The sequence below is a fragment of the Chaetura pelagica genome, unplaced genomic scaffold (assembly GCF_000747805.2).
Source record: "Chaetura pelagica isolate M959 unplaced genomic scaffold, ChaPel_1.0 scaffold630, whole genome shotgun sequence".
NCBI lineage: Eukaryota > Metazoa > Chordata > Aves > Apodiformes > Apodidae > Chaetura > Chaetura pelagica.
In genome coordinates this window covers 1,529,096-1,544,494 of record NW_009951855.1, presented here as the reverse complement: position 1 = coordinate 1,544,494, position 15,399 = coordinate 1,529,096, and the positions used below count along the sequence as shown (strand labels likewise).

General features: G+C 35.2%; 1 protein-coding gene across 1 annotated transcript in view; it reads left to right on the top strand.

Annotated features, from left to right (window-relative positions):
- The window catches only part of ERC2 (ELKS/RAB6-interacting/CAST family member 2), a 306,680-nt gene that overhangs the window by 37,078 nt on the left and 254,203 nt on the right, over window positions 1-15,399 (top strand). Inside the window, exon 2 of the mRNA XM_009993503.1 lies at window positions 7,986-8,402. Coding sequence (XP_009991805.1) covers window positions 7,986-8,402 — 417 coding nt within the window. The remainder of the gene's footprint in view (window positions 1-7,985; window positions 8,403-15,399) is intronic.

Below are 15,399 nucleotides of genomic sequence, written 5' to 3'. Positions count from 1 at the left end.
CTGCTGATCTACATTTCTTCAGTAACTTTTGATGAAATGTCTTTAGAGATGGTAGTCTTTCTTTGTGAAGCATCATTTTTTCTCTGTTGGATCTAACTAAACACTTTTTGATTGGAGCTACTGAAATATCTATATTGATTTTTTTCTTAACTGTAGCAAAATGCATAGATCTAAATCTCCTTTTCAGCTTGTTTCAATGGAGAATTATTATATATTATGGTTAATCAACTCAGTCCTATTCCTAGTAGAGAAAAAAAAAAAGTTGGAGAGTGCTTTTTTATGTATTTTACCTGCTTAAAATATACTAGGGAGAGGTTTAAATTTGAGCTTGATTTATCGCTTTTTTTATTTCTGGCTTACTAAAAGCTGTACTTGAAGTAGTCATGTGAATAACTCATATTCCTATGATTTTGCTAGTGGTTGTGTTACAAGAATATGGTTATAAGTTTTCAGACAGGTGCATTTCAGTTGCCTGTGACCACAGAAGCATGAATAGAGCTTGGCTCCCTGTGACAAATGCAAATCTTAATTCACATGCAATCTTGCTATTTAAGATATTCCCGGGATGTGATTTTTGTCTTTCATTTCTGGGCCCACTGTGGTCATTGCAAAATCTAATTTCTTCTCAAGCCCCAACACAACGTTGAAGAGTGGCATCCTATGGCATTCTACAGTTGTAGAAAAAAAGAAGTCTCTAGAGCTTTTTCAAGGAAGAAAATTGCACTGTAGTAAATCAGTGGGCTGTGCTGGAATCTGACAGGGCAGTGTTCAGTCTGCTGCTGGTCCATTGAAAAAATAGTATGTGATTTCATTTTGAGGGGAGCTTTGAATATATTAAAATGAACAAACCCAAACATACAAAACAAAGCCCTGTCCTCTCCCAACATTTGATTAATGAATTTCTGTATTGATAATGTAAATTTGTAACTGATTTTATGGAATAAAGAAGATTTTAAACTTCTAATTATGGTTAGACTGTAACAAGTAATATTTTAATAATTTTTCAGACAGTTTAGGAACGTGTTCGCATGTTTGAAGATTGGGAAATAGTCAGTAGCCCTTATTGAAAGTTCAGTTTGTACCTCTGCTTTGCTTATTGGTTTGATAAGACAGACATAAGGGAAGACTGTCTTCATATCCCCTTCTTATATGGTATTATATCTGATTCCTGGAGTAGTCCATCTCTTTATTGCTTATCTTTTCAAAGTGTAAGAAGCAATAAACTGATACAGTGCAGTTGGTAGCATTTCATGGCAGCTATCCTGTATTTGCAGTATGATTTACTAGAATTTCAGAAAGTAAAATATTTAGTATTGGAAATGCTCACAGAAACTCAAGTGTTGTTTTTGCAGAAACACTCTCATTCATAGTGCAACGCTAGTGGTCTTTCTGCTCTTTATTTGAGGGTACATTTGAAATGGTTCAGAACAGCCCCTGTTCTGAGCTATTGCAGAAGTATTCAAAATTCCAGTATGTTCAGAATGTAGTAGTGCTTAGAACTTGAGAAAATATCTCTCAGCCCACAGCAAGTCAGAATTGGGAAAGAAATATATGTATAGATTGTGTCTTAAGAATTAGACACATAAGTACTGTGGAACTTGCAATACTAAAACATTTTAGTCTGCAGTTACTTCTCAGTAATAAATGGAGATCCATTTTTGTATAATGACATCAAGTTTTAGGCAATACTTAATTTTTTGTGCGAAAATATTTTTGTTAAATGACCCAGGAAAGCTGACTGAGTAGCAATGAGGTCTGATAGTTCATATTAAGCATAATTTATTTATTAAGAAATATAGATTTAAATGTACATGATATTATTTGACTTGCAAGGCATGGTATTAAGGGTATGCCTGATAGAATTTGACAAGCCACCCAATTAAAAAACATAAGAAAAATTAAGACAATAAACAAGAATTCTCTTTTTTCAAATACATGGTGCTGCCAGCCAAGTGTTATGCAGAAGTTGTCTTGCATCTGTTGCACCTTCAGAATTTTTAGTGCTGAAAATACGTTGTGTGTGTGATCTGAATCTCCTGTGGTTCCTCACAAAATTACATCTGTCTTCTCCTTTCATCTCTTTCCATTAGTCCTGTCATATTCAAGCAATATTCTTGTCACCTGATCCTTAGTGTTGTTGTTTGGATGCCAGGATTTTAAATTACATTAGACAGGTGAGCAAAGGCATGGGGATAATCCATTTCTAAATTTATGACATGAAGAAAATATCTCCAATTCCCTTGCAGGTTTTCTCTTAAAGAAGAAAGTAAAGATTTGCATGTTTGTCCAACTGATCCAGCCCTGTAAATTCTATATTTATGTCTCAAGACATGGGGCATTTTATTACACTTGATTCCCTTCAATGCATGCACCAAAGAGATAATGTGATCATGGAAAGCTGCTTATTAAGGTATCCTATTCCATCAAAGAGTTAGCTGCAGAGACTGCTTAAAACAGTCATCTGTTGTATGAAGAATAAATTTGGAAAAAATTAGTGCATTATACCATGCCTTTTCAAAGGCTTTAGCAGATCATAAATGACTTGCAAAATCTTTTGTCACTTTTATGTGCATTAATAAAAGGAAAAAAAAAGAGTACACTGAAATCTTCAGTTAAGTTGTATTTCCAGCTCTTTTGGAAGTCTTTGTCACTAATACATCCCAATGTGCTCCTGCATATTCCTGTACTGCCAGCTGCCTGGTGTAAAGTAAGACAGTTCAGCCTCACCTCACATCCCACCCTGCAGTGTGGGGATTGCTGTTGCCTAGACCTGTCCTCTTTCCTGGACTCTGGTTATTCCTTCTAAACACACAGGGTTTTGCTGTCAGTCCCTGTTTTCACTTTGTTGAAGTGTTTTAGTTCTCACACCAGTTCAAAGTTCTGGCATTGAGAGGACACAGAATGTTATCGCAGTGGTCCTTGTTTCTCAGTTGTTCCAAAGCCAGGTAAGAGGGTGTCACAGTTTCACTCAGGTCTGACAACAATGCTCTCGATCCCCTCCACCCCCCCACCCAGGTAGGGAAGGAGAGAGAGAAAAGGAGAGAGACTTGGCTGGATTGAAGACTAACCTACACAGCTTTAATTAAAACACTAATGAATGATACAAGAAGATATATACAATTATATACAGATATATTCAGGTATGGGCAAAATCCTCTTGCCTCCCCCCACCCCAGCAACTCCCACAGCACTTCCCTGAACTGGGAAGAGTCCCGAGGAATCCCGGAGCTGCTGCTGGAGAGAGCAGAGAGTGATGGGGGTCAGGAGATCTCAAGCCTGAGGGTCGACCGTGATGGATGAACAGAGTCCTCCCCGGACGCCGGCCATGGATGGAAGAGAAGGGAAGAAGAAAAAGGAAGGAAGTTGTCTTCTGTGATCTCTGACCTTCCTTTGAGCTTACGTAGATATATGGAATGGAATATCTTTGGCCAATTTTGCTGTCCATCTAACTCAGCCTCCTACGGGGGGGGGGGTCACAGATCTCCCCATAGTGTCTGAGCCGGCAGAGTGCAGGTGCAACCTTGAAGCCTCAGTAGTTAGAAAAACATTCCTCTGTCTTATCAGCCTAGCAGAACACACTGTTGCTAGCTAAAAGAAAGCTTACTGAAGGAAAAAAAAAAATCAGTAAAAAGAAAAATTGGCTTCATCCTGGCTCAAACCAGGACAGAGGGTCCCAGAAGACAATGATGTTTTGTCCTTGTGTTTGGAGTGGAAAAGAAACAGGATAATCAGGAGCTAAGAATGGAGCAATGAAAGATGGGAGCTAGAAGTCAACAAAAAGACAGTGGGGAGGTGAGAGGGAGAATTGAGGCATTAGGTGGGGAATAAGCACTCAAGTCCAATAAAGAAGCTATAGCACTTTTTGCATAGAGCACCAAAACCCCAAATAATCTTGGACATGGCTACAGAAATAGTTGCTTTTATTCTACTGGATGATCTTTCCGTCACAACCTGTAGTCATAGTGCTGTAGTGAATTATTTAGAGCAAAAATTATCAAAGAATGTACTTGGAAACCTTCAGCAACTTTAGTGCCCAAGTTTGAGTGATCTATCTGAGGAACTAGCATGTTAGATTATCACTACATTACAGGAAACAACTAGCAAATTATATATTAATGGATGTATATTTCAAAATCCATCACTTGATGATAGCACAAAAAACCACTTTCTGCCACCAAATTCTTCAGGTTGGCTTTCCCAGTCAAGACATCCCCAGCTGTAATTTATTTTTTTCACCTTAAGGGTTTTCACTTCTTCCACATTAGCAGCAGGCAATTTTTTACAAGCTGATAGACTGGATTCTTCAACATGCTCTTTGCTTTTGATGCCAAGGTGACAGTGCAAAGTACAAGAAGCTGTGCACTTCTGGAGGTGGAGTAACAATTTAAAACCAGTGAGTCTCCTTGTCATTTCCTTGTCCTCTGCTTTTCAGAGGCTATCTAAGGCTTTGGAATGCTACGTCTGGCCCAAGGCACACTGTGGCCTGCAGGCAGTACCTTTGGGAATAGCCAGTTGGCACATATTAGACTAATTGTGTAGAACATAAATTGGAATCTGGGAAGGGCCATTAATTTGTCTTTCTTTCACAGTTTTGTTTCAGTTTATGGGGGCAAATTTTGAAACCTACACTGTGCTTAAGTCAGAATAATGAACCTCCTGTGCAATTCCATGGATTGCCTCTTGCAGTTGGGCTGTAGAGAAGGAATAAAAATGTTCTGAGAAAACTGTTTATCTACTACCAAGAAATTGGCATAGAAATGTTTCTGATCAACGAGTCTGTTTTTAATAGAAATTATGAAAAATATGGTTGCTCTTGCTTGTTTTTTGAAAATCCTATAAAGTTCTCTCTCTATGTACTGACAGCAGCGTGACAGAAATTCACAGTACTCCTACATTCCTCCCCCACTGCAATTAATTATACAATTTCTTTCCACCCTTGCAACATCTGTTCTTTCCTGTGCTTAGCTAGCTAGGGATACAAAAAATCACGCCAGCACAAGTCTCAATCTGGTCTGTCATATTCACAGAGTTTTAAGTCTTGAACATATACAAAAATGGATTCGCTTATGTCAAAATAGCAGTAGTCTGCCACAGTCCAGGCTGTTAGTTTAAACATCATTATTGAGAAGCAGCCACAACTACTGTTGTGCTTAGTGACAACCATAGTTCTGGGGAAAATATAAGAACCATGTTTGTAGGCTGCTGTGGGATAGAAAAGGGAGGTTGCTGGGTTGTCGTAACTGGAATTGCTGTTTGAGTTCTGATTTCTAATAGTTTCTATGTTGATCCAACCATTTTGGCTTTTACAGCTTGCATTCAGAAGGGTTGTATGTTAGCAGCGGGTATGTTATGTTTGCTTTTGTTTTTGTCTTACAATGCTTTAAATATTGTAGAAATTAGTTTCCCTTTGCTTAGCTGGAGTCTTAAAATAGTCTTAGAGCAGTAAATAGTGTATACTTTATCACTATGAGGATGTATATTAGATAATCAGATTGGAGAAAACAATTACTTTGTTTTGACTGTTTCTAGACTAGCAACTGATAGTTGCTGAATATTGCTGTTGCTTAGTAGTGAAGTAATTTTGAAATGCAGGGTCTTTGGCTTACTGTACTTGTGCAAAGTAAATTTTATATGCATGTTATTTCAGCCAGTCATTCTTCTGAAGAATGTATAAATATGAGCTTTATTCTTCAAATAAATATCCTGGGCCTGAAACTCTAGCTGATAGCTCATGTGGACACCAACTTGAAAATTAATTAAAAGGGAAATTTATTTGTATGATGTTGAATAAAATTTTCTTTGCTCAAAAGAAAGCATTTAACTTAAAAATGTTCTAACTCAATACAAAACGAAAGACAATTTAAAATTAAAAATAGCATGAAAAAGTTAAAAAAACCCTGAAATTCTATTTTGAAAAACATAGAAGAAAACGTTTCTTGAATTATGTTTTTGAGGTGCTTTTTGTCAAGCTTGATGCAAATTTATGAATAGCTTAAATGGATACAAATATATTTTCCTATTGCCACTCATCTGAAAATTTTTAATTAAACTCAAACCAAAGCTTCCTTCCATAACAGGAAAAACAAGTAAAAATGCATCAGATATATCAGTTATATGATTCCAAGTTGGAAGTTAAAAAAAACAACTGGAAATGTCACCTCACCCACCCTCTCCAGCCCAGCCAGTAACAACAACACAACCTGAACAGAAAAACGACCACTTTCTTGAGCTTCAAGATGAAATTATGAATTCTTAAATACTTTTTAAGAATCCCTTGCTAGTCACACCACTGAAACAAACTACTGAGTGTAATTATAAGTAGCTTGCAACATCATCAACTAAGCTAGAAAATGTTCTCACAGATGAGAATGGAGACTTTCCAGTGTATTCTTTGAAACATCTGTCACTTTTTTTTTTCTGAGAATTTACTTTAAAAAAGTGAAATGTTATTTTTCACTGTTCCCTCGCCTTTTCCATCTCAATAGCTGTATATTGAAGAAAGTAATGTAGTGTGAAGGTGGTCTCTGTTATGGCCTTTAGTTTAAACTATTGTTACAAATTGTCAGCTTGTAGTTGTGCTAAACAAGAAGGTAGTATCAAATGAAACTGTTGTTTGTTTGGTGGTGTGTTTTTGTAGTGTGTTTTTGTTCTTTTGTTGTTAGTTGTGTTGTTTTTTATTATGTGGATTTGCAGAATACCTGTAAATGCAAAAAAAAGTCTGATGCCATGCATTTAGGTGCCCTGTTTCCTGCACCCAGGCTGTGTGACTACTCAGACCTTTTTTCTATAAATTCAGTGTGCTGTGTAGGCTGTGAGGAGAGGAAAAAAAAATAAGAATAATAGATAAAAATACAATCTGAAACTTGCATAATAAGCCATAGTAATTTAGAAAAATTATCTAATTTCCACCCTTAACATGGGCAAAATCCTTTTTGATTTTGACTTGTGTTGCAAAAGATGTGAACTTCTTGAACAGAAAAAGGCCTCTGGGCTCAGATATAGTACAGATATTCTATGACAAGTTACTGTGTTTTGAAAAATGTTAAAGTGTAAAAAACCAGTAAGATAAAACAGGAATGCTATTATTCAGTGTGGGATTGATTATTTCTAGAATGTTTTACTTTGTCACATCTATTGATCTATCTGTCAACAGTTTAGGTTTACATATTTGAGTACTGTGAAGTTGTTGGTGCTTTTCTGTGTAACTCAATAGAATTATTTTTTTCTGTTTAAGGTACTTTTTGTTGAATTCAGTTCTTTCTGTTGAATATCCTTTGCTCACATCTGACCTTTATTTATGTTGATTTTGCTTCATTTTTTTTTCATTTACCATGCTGTTCAGTTTTTGGATGCCAGGAGAGCAAAGGTTTGTCCAATATTTACAGTCCATTTATTTTTCAAAATTCATTAATGCTTATTGTGTTTCTTTGCTGGTCAGAGATGCAGTAATCCTGTTTACTAAACATGTTCATAGCTTTAGTTGCCAAAATAAAAAAAAAACCAAACCAAAACAGTCCCAACTCAGCCCTTCCCAAAGCCCCCTTCAATTATAGTTAGAGCCTTGATTGACTTTATAAACAACAGTACTGTTAAGCACCATGAGGGGCAGAATTACCTTTAGTCTATGAAGTAATTTAGAAAACATGGAATACTGAGTCTTTCAGCTTTACAGGTACATATTGACTGTACTGATGGATGTGTGACTGCCTCGTGTTTGGGTTTGTTGGTTTGTCTTTCTTTGCTATTTAATTTATCTGTAGCTGACACTATTTTGTATGTGTGGTTGTCTTTTTTTTTTTTTTTCCAGAAGCACTTGAAAGATGTCATCACAAATATGGTCACATGCATTTCCTATTTTATAAAGGTCATTAGATATTGATTATCATTGATTCTAATGAATTTTGGTAACAGCATAACATCAAAGACTAATCCAACATGCAGATCCTAAATTGGCTTTTTTTCCCCCCTTTTCTTCTGTATTGCAGCATCTGCAAATGACAATCCAGGCGCTTCAAGATGAGCTTAGAACCCAGAGAGACCTAAACCATCTTCTCCAGCAAGAAAGTGGAAACCGAGGGGCTGAGCATTTTACCATTGAGCTCACAGAGGAGAATTTCCGAAGACTTCAAGCAGAACATGATAGACAAGCTAAAGAGCTCTTCCTGTTGAGAAAAACACTAGAAGAAATGGAGCTCAGGATTGAAACACAAAAGCAAACACTAAATGCCAGAGATGAATCAATAAAAAAGCTTCTGGAAATGTTGCAAAGTAAAGGTTTGCCATCTAAAGGAATGGAAGATGAAAATGAAAGAACTCGAAGGATGGCTGAAGCTGAATCTCAGGTTAATCATTTAGAAGTTATTTTAGATCAGAAGGAGAAGGAAAACATGCATCTTAGAGAGGTAATGAAAAACTCATTTATTTATTTTAAAGGTATTGTCAAAGTATTTGCTTCAGTTTTAGAAATGTTCTTTAGAGTGTTTAAGTGTTGCTGCTCTCATCTTTTCATTAAAAAGATACCAAGCATTTGTTTTACACCTCTAGTAAATACACTACAGGACTACATGAAATTTGAAAGCAAGTGTGAGAAATTATGGAAGAAAATAAATCGTATTTGGGCCTTATTGTTTCTGACATTGTTGCTTTCCATAGTTTCTTTGTATTTTGACAAGTCAGTGTTTGGAAAATGAAGACTAGAACTACTGAAGAGGAAAGTAACACCTGCTGTGATAAACTAAACAGTTATGAGTGCATGCTACTTTTGTATTTCATTTGATATCCCTTGTGTTTGAAATCAGTGTTTTTAAAATGTTTTGCCTTCAATATAACAAAGGCTTCTTCTGCCTATGTGCATTTCTCATGTATTCGCATGTGTAAAATCCCAACTTTTTAGGTAGATATACTACATAATGTTGCCACATGAAAACACTGCGGTGATGGTCTCATTATTCTTTTAGAGGTCCTTAATTTGATCCCAAGCATCACCTGCACCAGTTGTCCACATCACTTGTGAATCCATTTTTGGGACTTTGATTTTTACAATAATTCAAGCCTTTGAGTGAAGGCTTTTCTGTCTCCAGCTCTCCCTGTTGCACATGGTATTTATGGATTTTGGGTTTTTTTTAAATTTATTTTTCTGCAGGTTTGAACTTTGTTGTGGGGAGCTTGGAAGTATGATGTGTAGGGTTATGAACCCCTTAGAATCTAATGTTTAGTAGATGCCTGCTTGTTTTTTCAGGATTTTGGATTTGATCAAGTGGGCTCTTAGAAAATCCTCTGATGTTCAAATTTTGTCTTTTGCTCATTTTTTTGGGGTTAGTTGTTTGTATGCTTTGGAGGAATATCAGATATTCTGTATGGTTTTCTCTATTTGTTAGAAGTCAAGGTGGATCAACTTTTGATCTTCATGTGTCACTTGGTAAGTCCTTGATACTCTGCAGTGCTTGTTTGAGTTACTGTCACTACATGTAGTCTTCATTGTGCATGAGACAGTTTGCTAACATGATAAAACAGGAATTAAAAGGTAGCTGAATTTTATTGATATTGTCCAAGACAAAATGATTTACCATTTGCTTTAATAAGGGAATAATGTACGGAAAGTCATCTTTGCAAACACACATAAGAAAAGAATATCCTTGGGCCTGGCAGTTTCCCTGTAAGTATGTTAATGCTTGAAAATCTGTTTTGAAACCATAATGTCAAATCATTGCATTCTAAACTTTCAAAATTAAATATCATAAATATCATAAAGATCACTAAATACACATTTCTGTCAAAAAACACAAGTGTCTTGCCTTAAAATTCTTAAACTGGTTATCATGTGTCTCTTCTAGAATTTTAAAGAAACTTTTTTTTTCTTTATAACTTTGGGAGAATTGTAGGTAATACCAGGATTTTATCATGTGGAAATCTAGCACAGATGTTTGGTATTACTTTTTTTAAACATAGTGACCACACATTATTTACCCTAAGTACCATTAAGTATTTTTTTATTATTGCTATTAAAAACTTGCCTTAGGCAAAGTCCCACTGAATCTCTAGTAAAGTCAAATGTTAAAATTCCAGCAAGTATTTTATTATATATACACGTATATTACATATGCCCTTTCTATATCATACAATTTCACTAAAACAGAATCTGAGATCATATAGGATTTTATATACATATCTTAACTCCTATCTTGCATGTATTCTTGGAATATTGTTGCACATGGTTTAAAGCTACAGCTTTTTTATATTTAGTGGAAAGAAGAACAACACAGCTTTATTATTATTTAATGTATACTTTTAAACTTTCAAGGATATTTTTAAAAAAACTTGCTCTATCTTTGAACTCAGCTTGGTCAAATAATGGAGGCTGCTGACAGGATTTGAACTGCCATCATGAATTAGTTATTGCATGTTTTTAAAGTTATTAATGGAGCAAAGTTCCTTCTTACACTGAGTAGAACAGATGCCTTGCAGAATTTTGGTGTTTACTGTAAATGTCTTACACTGGAGCCAGTAGTAATTTACTAAGGAAATGCTTTGTCGACACTAAACGTTTCTTCCCTGAAGTTAGTTATATATATTAACAACCATTCTAGTCTGAACCTTTATTAGGTTCATTAGTCCCTCCTTGCTTCTGTTTCTCCTGGCTCAGCTCAAATTAATCTAATCAGTTGCTATTAAGACTACTACTTTCTATCAAAATATCAATAGTAATATGTGTGTTTAAGGTGACCTCTTTAGTATACAGAAGCACTTTGCAATGTTGGCAGTCACTCCAGACACGTGAATGTAGACAGAACCTGATTATACTCTAGAGAATAGTTATTACTTCCAATTTAATCTATTCAGTTTCTGTTATGCCCTGTCATGTTCTTGCCAGGATGCTTGGTTGCAATGGTTTTTATAAGTCCACTTGGAAGATTAGAAAGCTTTATTGATTTAGAAATCAGTTCCTTTAAAGACAGGACTGCTCTCCATGACAACATTACCAGTAGTTTGGAATCTAGAATATGAGAAAGCTGTCAGTTTTAAACTGGTATGTAACAACTTCAGAAATTATTTTGGGAAGGGAGGAAAATAAGAGATTAATGAATAAGCTGTGTTTTCTATGCCTTTAAATAGGCATAGAAGTGGAGGTGATAAGTGTTGATCCTCCCAGCATTTCTGGAAAGTGCATCCATTAGAAGGTAACTTGGGAACTGTCTTGAATTGCTGTAAAAATTCTATTGTCCCCAGATGTAGAAATACTGTCTTTATAGAGCTGCTTGTTCAATTCACACATTTACAACTTTCAGGCTATGTGTAAACATTTTAAAGACTAGCCAATAAACAGAGAAAAATTATCAATTTTGGTTTCTATCATAGACTTTATTTCCTTCCCTCATCTCTCTAGTATCTTTTAAAGTTTCTGTTCTGTAAAAATGCTGCTGCTCATTTCTGTGGCAATAACTTCATTACTCTATAATGTAATTAATTTTCTCTACCTTCATCTTCTTGTTAATATGAATGACAATAGCACTGTGTTTCAAACCAGACAGACCTAGAGAGTTTATCAGAGAATCAGTTCTGCCTAGTGCAAAGCAGGCAGTATTTTGAAAATTCAGGGGGATCATTTCAATTCTAAGTGTGGGCAAGAGTGTACATCCTTAACATTTAGTAACTTCTGGTTGTATCACAAGCTCATCAAATCTCTTGAGGGGAAGATCTAATATTCTGATAGGCCACTGTTTTCTATTTTACTCCTGTTGCTTACTGTCTCTTATGTAAAATTATTCTGGTTGCTCTTCAGATTGTTTTCTTCTCCCTGAAACATACAACTTCAAACACTGAACAAACCCACCAAGGCTTTTTAGAGCCATTTGTGTATAACGAATATATTTAGAATAGTTACTAGTTTTGTATATTCACATCACTGTTGCTTATAAGATTAAGGACAGTGTTAATTAGAGGCAGTTATATGAACTCAGGGGACTACTTTTGAAGGTCTATAGAGTTTGGATCCTTGCCTGTTGCTTCCACTTTCATGCAAAAGAGTTGAGTAAAATTCCTGCTCATGTTTTAATAACACTTCATAGTTCTTGCTGAAGGAAATGAATAGAAATGATACGTGATCCAGAGAGGTGTGAATCAGAAATGCTTCCCTAAGTACTGTAAGAGAAGTGCATGTGCAATACTCTGTTATAGATTGAAACAATTTATCAGATTTTTTTGAGTGGTGAAAAACGCTGTAGTGTTTCCTACTCAGGAGGTGTAAGTGACATATCTAGTATATTCTTTATTGCTCTGCTTTTTGTACAGTGTATTTTAATTTATTTCTTTAAATACACCTTTCATATTCTTTCCTAGACACTGGCAACCTGATTTCTAATTCACTTCAAGCAAGCATTTAATGTGAAAGTTTTACAAATGGAGTTAGTAAAGGGACATCATACTAAAGGGAATGTGCTTCACACATTTTTCTCTTTAAAATCTGCATTTCTGAAATGTATTATTTTCATCAGTTAATATGTAACTTAACAGATATATATTTCTTTTTTTCACACTGCTTTAATTGGCTTTGGCTCTTGACATCTTTTATTTCTCTGAATATATTTACAAAAAAGTGGCTCTTAGGTTTTAGATTTATAACAATGAGTTGAAGCTAAATGCTATGGTTTTTTTCTCACTATTTAACTGAATAAATTAATTTACTCATTAATTAAACTAAATAAATGTTTGGAAGAAATATTCTCTTAACCATGTGATCTTTAGAAGGAGACGTGATGTCTTTTCAGCAGTTTCTGCAGTGAGTTAATTATTTTTCTACTTTTTCATTATAATCAGAAATTTTACAAGTTTTATTAACTAAAACTGTGGTTTTCAGATGCTGAATACAAAATGGCATATTGTCTACTAGCTATCTGAAAATATTAGGGGGGGAAAAAGATGTTGCTAACGTGTGATCTTATTTGCCACAAATTTTTGTGGCTACAGATAATGTTCAGATGGTATTTTAAGATTGAGTTCTGGTTTCTCCGAGTGAAATTAATTAATTGCAACTGTGTATATAAGCCATCAGAATCAGTCTGTTCTGCAGTATTGCATTTGACAAGAAACAATTGTTTGGTAATGAAGTAATACATTTTCTGTGGTAGTTATATGCAGAATAAGTCAAACTGTGGTTCCAGTGGTTTTGTTTATGGCTGTCTTTAAAGTGTAGCACTTGATGCTTCTTCACCAGTTCAAGATAGCCCACTCACAGGGGAGCTGAAGTGCCATACTTCAAAATAGAATAATGTTTATGCCAACAAAAAAGAAAAGATAACTTTGTTTCTGCCATGCTTGCAAAGTGTGATTGAGTGTTGTAAGTTCATAGATCTTGCTAATGGAGAACTTTTAGTAAATTTTGTTGTTTTAAATGAAAAAATAATCGATGGTAATGTCATGTGAGCAGTACATGTTAAAATTCAATTAGGAATTACTTTATAGCTATTTTGATTATGTAGCACTATCCACATTGATAGAAGGGTTGGATGAACCTTTTTATGGTTTCCTGGAGGAACTGTGCTATGAAAACTGGAAGCTTGGAGAAACCTAGCGTATTCTGTTTACATGTGTTAGTGTGATTAGGAGTGGAGATTAAAAAAGACAAAACCAAAAAAGCCACATGATAGCCCAAGAGTAGAGAATTTTTTTGTTTGATTTACTTTGTCAAAGTTCTTTCCTTTTGTACCTAACAATTGGTTTATACTCTACTGTCATATAACATGCTAACTATCAAGTACTTAATGGTTTACTTCTGTTAACATCTGATTCTGCAATCATACCTTTCTTTCAAGATGCTTGTGTAAACTCTTGTTCAGAATCTAGTCTTATAGTTTACAAACAAAGATGTGAAAAAGTATCTCCTGAATAGTGCTTATGTTGGCATTTTGAATTCCAATGGGAATGTGACAGGTCTTCTCATTGAACCTCAGTACAACTGTGTACATGCTTGTACGAATAGTCCCAGTGAACACAGTATAAAATTGCATAGCATAAGGATCTATATTAATCAAAGACCTAATTTCTCTGCTCCTTATATCACAAAGCAAACCCCACACATGGGATTTGTTATCTGAAACTGAAAAAAGTTAATAGAATACTTCATTATGATAAATGCTGTGTATTTCCTTAATACGGAGCACCACTCCCAAACACCACTTAGCATTTATATACACCTTGCTTTGTTTCCTCTGAAAAGTTAGACTCCTGGATATATATTTTCATGAATATGCACTGTGAGGTTTATCAAGATAGAGACTTCCAGGTATATAAAATTCATTGAGCATGGGAAGTTGTAGATGCTTATCACCTAATGTCCTATGAATTGTTACAGACTAAAAGGTGCTGCAATTTGCAACGCGAGCAGACTGTTAGAGATCAGAAAGCTTGTAATTATGCAGCCTCAAATGTAATATTTTCTCCTAAAAACAAATAAAAAACACCCAAATCAAAAAACCGTGAGGAAGAGCGCCTAAATAATGAGGAAAAATCAGCCGGGATGTAACTTCATGGGTTGGCAGCCTCCGTGCGAGGCTGTGGGGCTGCTCTGGTCACTAGATGGCACTCGTGAATGAGGATTGGTTGTCACGGATCCCGTGCCCTGGTTGTTCCCTTGCGTCCCTCCTTTTACAATGACAGGATTAAGAGGAGGACTACCTCAGTTTTAAAGTCGATGGAAATACATTTTCACAGAAATGCAACAAGTTTTTTAAAACGCAAATTTATTGTTAACTCTGGTAGGAACTGAAACATTGAAATCTTCTATTGAAAACTTAATCTTTCATCTTCATGAGACATTAATTGTTCCTTCATTATCTTTGTGTAGTAAATAGTGCTTCAATCATTGTGTTCCTTGAAAAGAAATAGCTGGGACCTATTTAAAACAGCAAAAAAGATGCATTGTTTCTATTAAAAAAATGTTAAAAAGTACAAAGGAAGGCTCTCATAGATCACACAATGGGCCTTTGTAATTTCTTTAGTTTTAAAATGTATAATTACTCAACATGCATAGGACTTTTAAACATGAAATCAATAGCATAGAATATATGCAAGACATTAGAAGAATTTCAGAAACAGAACCTGTAACGAGACAGAACATGTTGAGGAGCTGGTGACCATTTGGGTTGAAGGAAGAAACAGAGATGAGAAAAGAGTCAGGTGAATCTGAATATTGCCATGCCATCAAGAATTTTTTGCCAAACTGCTACACATCAAGAAAAAAAATTACATTTCTAAACACATCTCAAGAATTTTCAGTGCTTGACTTAGTATTTAGCCCAGGGAGCCTCTAGTTTATAATGTGGTAAAAACTAGACCTCATCTAAAAACCAGGATAGTAAATAAAATTAAAAAATGCAAACAAACTATTTTAGAATTCTGTGTCAA